The 8,690-nt window shown below is 43.3% G+C and overlaps 1 protein-coding gene across 1 annotated transcript in view; it reads right to left on the bottom strand.

Annotated features, from left to right (window-relative positions):
- SSBP3 (single stranded DNA binding protein 3) overlaps nt 1-8,690 on the bottom strand; it is a 687,989-nt gene that overhangs the window by 595,295 nt on the left and 84,004 nt on the right. The window contains exon 5 of the mRNA XM_044085486.1: nt 3,213-3,272. Within this exon, the coding sequence (XP_043941421.1) occupies nt 3,213-3,272 (60 nt within the window). The remainder of the gene's footprint in view (nt 1-3,212; nt 3,273-8,690) is intronic.

Here is an 8,690-nt window from a genome sequence, read left to right as displayed (position 1 = left end):
CCCCCAAAAAAAGGCAGTAGTCTACTTAACACCGAAAGTGTGATAAGAGACCTTGGGACACAGGTGGACAGTAGTCTCTCCTTTGATAATCACATCGCCACAGTAGCCAGGAAATCCTTCTATGTGGCGCACCTCATCACAAAAGCTTTCTCATCCAGGAAAAGAGAGGTTATTGTTCCCCATTACTAGTCACTCTTTAGACCCATTATAGAGTACAATGCCCCTATTGGTATGTACCTCACAAGACATCTACAACTGGAAAGGCCGCAGAAATACCTCACAAAGAGGATTACTGGCCTCAAATAGATGCCCTACGCAGACCGTCTCAAAAAACTGCAGCTTTACTCCATTGCATATCGCCTACTCAGAGGCAATCTCTGCCTAACACACAAAGCTATGTCAAACCCAGAGCTTTTGGACATGCTCCACTTAAAGAAATCCCAATCCCTCCGAGCTACACGCTCTAGGGACCTAAACCTTCTAACCACAATAAACAGATCATGCTGGAGGGATAGATTCCTGTCCCAGAGACTTCCCATACTCTGGAACTAACTACCTATCTATATCAAACAAAGCTCCTCATTAGCACTCCAAGAAAAATCTTGATGACTGAATGGGAGATAGAAAATTCACCCCGGGGATCACCTAGGTGGCTCTGCTTGACAGGGGCACAGGAAAATAATTTTCTTGTGTGGCAAAAGTCAGGGTACCTTTTGGCTAGGCTTATATAAGGCCCTAGGGCCAATAGCCTAGTACCTAGCTATGAACCTAGATAAGGGCAAATCCTGACCATCAGAAGAAACAGAAATTTCAGAATCCTGATCCGAAGAATCAGAAGGAAAATCAGTTCTAGGTCTCTTAGAAGACGAGTGGCTTCCCCTGATTAGAGTAGTAAGGTCTTCAGCCATTACTATTTGTTTTTTAGGCATAAGGGCTTGTCCATGTAGTCTGGGCGTCTGTTTTCTAGGCGTGGATCAAGTTTTACGCCTTGAAGAAGATGGCGTTGGTTTGATATGCAAGTCAGTAGGCCTGAATACACCCTCAGAAGCCGGTGCCTGCACAGCGGCTCTGGACCCATCCAAAGTAGAGACATCCACAGGTTACATAGTTGAAGCATCTTGCGGCATACCGGACTCCGAATGGGTGTCAATACAGGCCTGAGAATCTGAAGTAGTGGGTATCAGGGGCTGCGAAAGTGCCGCACTGAGTACTGGCAAACTGGACTATGTGGTCTGTCTCAGTCTTTATCTTTATTTTTTTTGGAATGTCGGTAGTCGGATGGCTTACTGAAGCCATTTCTGCATAATTTTACCAAGTACCAAATAGACAGATGCAAAAATGAACCGATGACGAATAGTTCGAGGATTGAAAAAGGCACAAAACCGATAGTGAGGGACGTCGTAGTCTGGGCCTATGTAAGGAATGCAATACGAATTAAAATCTTTATGAGGTATTTGCTTTCCACAAGAAATACAATTGTTCACTTTTACTGGCATCAGTTTAGAGCAAGAAAAAGGGATCCCCAACGGTGTACTTAGCTTTTTTGAAGACTTCCGACCTGAAACTCGAAAATGAAAATTTCAGGAGTCGGACGACTGGCACTTGTGAACTGCTTCTGCTTCGGGCACTGCACGGCAAGAAAGACTGATGTAATGGCGTTGGCTGCATGCTTTATACCCCTGACTACCTGGCGTCATGGAAGATGAGACAGCAACCGACGTAGGACCCAAGACTTCGATAATCAGGCCGACTGAGGGCTACCTGCAGGCAGATAACCCAAATGTAATGACTGCAACAGTGAAACACGAAAAACATCTGCACTCAAAGTACAGCTGGTGTGCACGAGTTTGGGAGGTAGACAAAGTACTGCACAGATTAAGCAGCAGGCCAACATTATGCATATTTCAGAGCTTTTTTTAGGGGAGGGGGTTGGGGAGTGTGCAGAGATGTGCCAAAAACTGTCACAATAATAACAGAGAATCAGTCAAGGCTTGTCCTGCTTAAAGTACCATGCTTATACTCCAATTCTGGGGAAAAATGACAACTTTGTTAATCACCTTTCTGACATAAGACAGGTGCTTAAAGTTTTGTTAATCACTGTTCAGCACAGTTAAGTTCTAGTGGTGTATTAACATCACAAAACAAGAGCTAAAGCAGCTTTAAAAGCTGTAAAACTAAGAATGCCACAATTATTCTGTGTGGCAGTGCAAAATAAAAGCCATTACAGGGTCAAAGATGGCACTTCATTTCCAGCTGCCATGTAAGCCAGCACTAAGTGTGTGTTGCAGCTTTTAAAGCTATAAAACACATTCAAGCTCCTACAATTTTTTTCTCTGTTGCAAGCTCAAGCTCCATTTACTACAAAAGACATACCTGGCAGCATTAAATGTGCTACTGCTCTCAAAGCTATTAAACACTTGTCTCTCCTACACTTTTTTCTTTTTTCACTTTCTTTAACTGGTAAAACTCCATTAAACACAAACAAATATGGGTGGATCTCTCCAGTCATAACCAAGCTTTTGTATGTTCTCAAGACAGATGCCAAGATCCACCTCGATCTTTGATTTGCTCGAGGTGAATTATTTCTTTTGCTTCCATATCTCAAACATGTAACAACCTGGTTATGATCAGAGATCCGATCATTATCTTCTACATATGAATAATCAGCTGAAAACAGAGTATATGGATCATGGAAGAGCTATAACTGCAGTCACAACTAAAATGCAAAAAGAAACAAGTTAAAGAAATTTTAATCCAACAGTTTTTGCAAACAGTGCACACACATTATGTCACTCCAAAATCTAATATGAAAGAAGCACAAGACCTTCTTAAAAGGGTTTGCTGTGCAGCAAGAGAAAGATTCAGCATGCTTTAAACCCCACCCACCTCTCTCCAATTCCTCTTGATTCACCTGCAGACTCATGTCAAATATTCAAAAGGGAACAATAAATGACTTGTTTATCAAAGCAGACAAAATGAAGAACTACACAGTAAATAGTATAGCTGGCGTAATCTAAAAACAATTTATACAAATGTAAGGCTTTATAGACTTAATGCTTCTGCTTTCTAGTCAAATTTTCTAAGCTTTCTAGTGAAAGGACTGGAATTTAAACTGCAAAATAAAGTACTGCCATAATTTTTTCTTTTCAATTCCAGCCTTCATTTCTGCAGATCAGATCATACTATACTTAGAATCAAAATAAATACAGTACCTGGTTTGTCATTCTGATGGGGGGCCTTGGGCCTCCTGCGTATCGTGGCGACATAAAAGGCTGCAATTACATAAAATCAGTTTGATTACAACCTACACTGAAGCACAGGAAAAACAAAACAGCTTCTTCTACACTGTAAAAAAAATATCACTTTATTAACTGTACCTGCTGAATGTTAGGCCATCACTTTCATCTAATTATGAATTAGAGTTGTCAAGTAGCAGAGGACAAGCCAGCATTTGGCCACTAAAAACTTCACAATACTAGGAAATAAAAAATATTCCCCGTAAGCACATTACTGTGCACTTTAAAACTGCCTGAGCAAACACAGGCTAACCTTCTAATGGAAAAGTATGGCGTTTACAGCTAGACCCCTACTTAAAATACTCTATGCCTTCTCTTTTAATCAATTACATTGTACATTGCTTCACTGCATTACTACTACTTACTCTGCACATTTTACTCTACAAACTGGATAATCAAAGATCCAAGTCTCTATTTATCTGGTGCCCTTTCATGTGTGTAAGTATGTTTACATATCAACCTATACATCTCTTATCTAGACACACAAATGCGCAAGCAGCATCCTAATGAGTTTGACCACCTAACATCCCATTCCCATCTGCACATGCCCTCTTCTCCTTCCAATACCAAAATAAATGACAATGCTGTCTAGTGTTAGCTGTCTTCAACAAACTGTAGAAAAAAAATGTGCAAGCAGCATCCTAATGAGTTTGACCACCTAACATCCCATTCCCATCTGCACATGCCCTCTTCTCCTTCCAATACCAAAATAAATGACAATGCTGTCTAGTGTTAGCGGTCTTCAACAAACTGTAGAAAAAAAATGTGCAAATGGAATGCAGTATTCTGTGGTTGCTTAACAAAACCTACAGCTGTGTAAGTTTACTGTAACAGTAGATGCTTGAATGATCACTGCTGCAGTAGCCCAAGTTTTATGGGTTTATGTCTCGCACAGGATACAACAGCCAGCTGGCTAGCTTTCAAAGCTTCTGGGCACATTCCACATGCCCAGTAACTCAATTTGAATTTGGGTGCCAAGCCCTTCAGAACTTTCATGCCTACAGGTAAAGGAACGTTACACTCAGAAAACAATCCTAGGAAAAGGAAAAGATGCATGTCCACACTCTGGCAAAAAGTCAACAAAAAATAAGGGGTATGGGAAGAGGGAGTGGCTATTGTAGCAGTTATGATTTGAACATCTACAGTTACAGTAAGTTTACTTACACAACTGTGCGATGTTCATCATTATGATCACTGCTGCAGTAGCTGAACTGTGAAAAGGAAAGAGGGTCCAGGAGCCCCTAGAGAATAGTTTGAATAAAACGCCTGTCCTAGACCCAGAGAAGGAATCAAGTTTAAGTGCTTTGTGACCGTCTGCACAGGAGACAAAGCTGTTGCTTCTAGAATAGATCCTTTCTAAGAATCTACAGATGAAGCTAAGACCCTAAAGTGAGCCTTGACCCTGCCTAGAATAGTTTTGTTGTCATGGAAATAACAAAACGTAATAGCCTGAGACACATATATGGAAATAGTCAGCCTTGACAACTTGTCTCCATCTTATGACAAGAAATGAACTGACAGGACATTCTGAAAGATTTTTGGGATATCAACATAGTACCCAACTTGCCTGTGGACATTTTTTTTTTGTTGTGTCTTTCGGCTTTTCCCGGTTTGGGGTCGCCACAGCGGAACTCCGGTCCGCTAATGATTGGTAGTTGATTTTTACGTGCCAAATTACCAGCCCTGACGCACAACCTTCAACGAAGGTACGCCCATTCACGCACGTCTCCACGCAGAAGACGCTCTAGCTGAGAATCGAACCGGGCAGCGTCTTACTGTGAGGAGACAACGCTACCGCAGCACAACCACCGCGACATACAAGGCATGAAATATCCTTTGTCCCTCACTTTTAGGTTCTGTAAAGTAGATAGGAAGATGGACAGATTTTAAGGTAAACTCTGATACCACTTTAGGCATTAAAAGGACTTGTTCAAAAAGACCTTACGTTTGTGTAAAATGAGAAGGCTGACCCACCACAAGATCTGGCAACTTAGATACTCTTCCTGCAGAGGTCAGAGCAATGGGCAAGTTTGTTTTTCATGTTAACCTCAAGTATGATGAGTTGGTTTAAATGGAGCAAGTGTTATTTTTTTCTAACACAAAATTAAAGATCACAAGAAGGAGCCACTGTTTTCTTGGGAAGCTTCTTATCCCATCCATCCACAACCCCCTTTTTCCCCATTTCTGCACATGCCCTTTCTAAAACATTTTCAAATGAGGATGCATTAAAAGCGGGGATTCACGAGCCTGCACGCTGACAAGAACAAATGACCCTTGACAAAGTAGTTACAACAGGCCATAGAAAGTAACGAACAAATATTGTAAAATCAGATAAACACTAGCCCTGAATGGGTGCTGGTTCTTTTGTTGCTACCAAACAGAAAACATTTTCCATTTGCTGATAAATGGCTCTCTAGTAGCAAGCTTCCTTGCTTTCATCAATACCTGCTGCACATCCTCTGAAAATAAGTGCCTAAAACTTATTAAAACCGAATAATTCAGTCAACTGCAGTTTGGGGTTGGGATGCATCAAACACCGCTGATCTTATACAAGTAAATCTAGTCTGAGGAATCTTGCAGTAATTGCCCCTTACCATCTTCACTAGGAAGAATCACTGGACTGAGCCAAAAGGGAGTCACCACCATAACCTTTGAGTAGTCCTTCCAAATCTTCAGAAGTATCTATGAAATAAGTGGAAAGGCATACAGGAACTTTCCTGCCCATGGAAAAGAAAAAGCATCCATCTTCCAGGCCTTCTTGTATGGAGTCCTGGAACAGAAGTTTGCCAGTTTATTCTTTAGAGAGGAGGCTAAAGATAGTATAGTTGTGTACACTTACCATAAATGTAGATGTCAAGAGTGTATTCACTGTTGCAGTCATCACAATTGGGTTATCCCTGCAGGGTAGCCCTCAGTCAGCCCGAACTCAAGAGGCTTAGTATTTCTGCATCGGTTGCAGTCGCTCCAGGACTGAAGGCAGGTCATCAGTAGTATAAAATAATGCAGCCAGTGCAATTACATCAGTTTTTCTTGCCCCGTCAGGAGCCCCCAAGAGGGAGCTAGGGTATGGTGGGAGAACACCACCAGTAGAAAGTAAATACCAAAAGTTACTTGTAAGGAGAGAGAGAAGACTGGGGGCTGGCTAGGATGCCCTACAAGACTGCGGTGGCAAAGCCTGCCCTGGATTTGGAAAAGATAGGCAGGTGGTAATGCTTGGTGAAGGTATGAACTGATGTCCATGCTGCAGCCTTCAGGATGTCCCTGGTGGGGACCCCTGAGGAAAGCTGCAGAGGTGGAGGTTGCTCTGGTAGAATGTGTCCTGACCCCCTTGGGGGAGGTTTCTCGTGTTGCTTGTAGCAGAAATGGATGCAGTGTGCTATCCATTTTGAAATGTTTTGTTTGGATATGGTTTTGACCTCTGCTCCTGCAGCAAAGCTGGCTAACAATTGATCAGTCTTTCTAAATGATTTAGTCCTGTCTAGATAGAATCTGAGCTGTCTGTGCACATCTAGAGAGTGCAGTATCCTTTCCCCCTTGTTTTGTGGGTTAGGAAAAAAGGGGGACAAATAAATGGATTGGTTGAGAGCCACACTGGACACCACTTTTGGCATGAAGGATGGGTTAGTCCTGAGGAAGACCCTGTCAGCATGGAAAATTATGAAGGGCTCTTACAGCCATTAGTGCTTGTAGCTCGGATATTCTTCTTGCTGAAGTGATGGCCAGAAGCAAGACAGTTTTCCATGACAGAAACTAACTCTGCTGAAGCTGCTGGTTCAAAGGGGGGCAGGGTGAGCTTTTCCAACACAAAGTTTAGGTCCCAAGCTAGGGTAGGTGCTCTTCTGGGTGGCCTCAAGTTGTTAGCCCCTCTTAGGAACTGTTTGATGAGAGGGTGTGAGAAAAGAGGTGGCTCTGTGCTGAAATAAGCAGAGATAGCAGAAGCATGAGTTTTAATAGAAAAGGATAGACCCCTGTGTAGTACATCAGCAAGGTAATCCAGGATGAGGTAGGGAGGGCTGTGCCGTCCCGGCTCCCTTAGCCTGGATCCAGGTGCAAAACCTTTTCCATTTGTCACCATAAGACTTTCTAGTGCTAGGGCATCTGGCCTCACGTAGAACATCTAGAACTTGTTTGCCGAGACTGGCAGCTTGTGCAGTGGTCAGGGAATAAGCTAGGCTGCCAGATTGAGGGACTGCAATTGGGGATGCATGAATGCTCCTTCCCTCTGGGTCAGGAGTGTTGGGATCTGAGAGACATGCCATGGTGGCAGAGGGGACAGGCTGCGCAGCAGTGGGTACCAGTGCTGGCGTGGCCAGTCTGGGGCAATCAGGATTGTCCTCGTTTTTTCCTCCTTTATTTTGAGCAGTACTCTTGTAATGAGAGGTAGTGGGGGAAATGCATAGACCGAGAGGTTGACCCACTGGAAGGACAAAGCATCCACTTCCCAGGCCTTGCAGTGAGGCTCCCTGGTGCAGAATTTGCTGAGCTGATGGTTGGAGAGGGAAGCAAAAAGGTCGACCTTCGGGGTGCCCCATTTCTGAGTTACCAAGGTGAAGGTTCTTTGGTCTAGCTGCCACTCGTGTGGGTCCAGAAGATTTCTGCTTAAGTTGTCTACCAGAGAGTTTAGCGAGCCTGGCAGGAATTGTGCTAACAGATGTAATTACATGGCTGAGGCCATGTCCCAAAGGGTCATGGCGAGCCTGCACAGAGGGTACGAGTGAGTCCCTACCTGCTTGTTGATATACCACATCACAGTGGGTTTGTCTGTTTTGATAAGTAGAGCCCCCAGGGTGAGTAAGGGTCTGAAAGCTGTCAGGGCGTGCTTGACAGCTAACATCTCTTTTTGGTTGATGTGCACATGTATTTGTTGTGGGTCCCTTGTTGTGGTAACATACTGCTGCCCACCAAAGAAAATGTTTCCTTAAACAAGGTATCACTGGTATAAGAGTTTCCAGGTCTTGAGAGTGTTGACACTAAATGCTTTTTAGGTACCAGTGTAGTTTCCTCATATACAGTCTGGCACATGGAATGAGTAGAATGCAAGAAGCCATAAACCCCAGAGCTTGCAGGATTTTCCTTGCAGACAACTGGGGTCTGGGTGGCTAGCTGAGAGAAATACGCTGTCAGGTAGGTTTGCTTTTCTGGTGTAAGGAATGCCATCTGGGATGCTATGTCTAGGCTTGCTCCCAGGAAAATAATTTTTTGGGTGGGTACTAGTTTGGATTTCTTTTCATTGATAGTATACCCTAGGGAGGTTAGAAGGTCCTTTACAAAGACCAGGTGCTTGAGCAACTTTTCCTGACTGTCTGAATTAGGCAGTCTAAGTATGGGTAAATTTGAATATTTCTTTGGCTGCAAAAAGCACTGGCGGGAGCCAGACATTTTGTGAATACTCTG

The sequence above is a fragment of the Protopterus annectens genome, chromosome 10.part0 (genome assembly GCF_019279795.1).
Source record: "Protopterus annectens isolate FY-2018-M chromosome 10.part0, PAN1.0, whole genome shotgun sequence".
Classification (NCBI taxonomy): Eukaryota; Metazoa; Chordata; order Ceratodontiformes; family Protopteridae; genus Protopterus; species Protopterus annectens.
The sequence above is the reverse complement of the archived record's forward strand: the minus strand, read 5'-3'. Positions and strand labels throughout refer to the sequence as shown.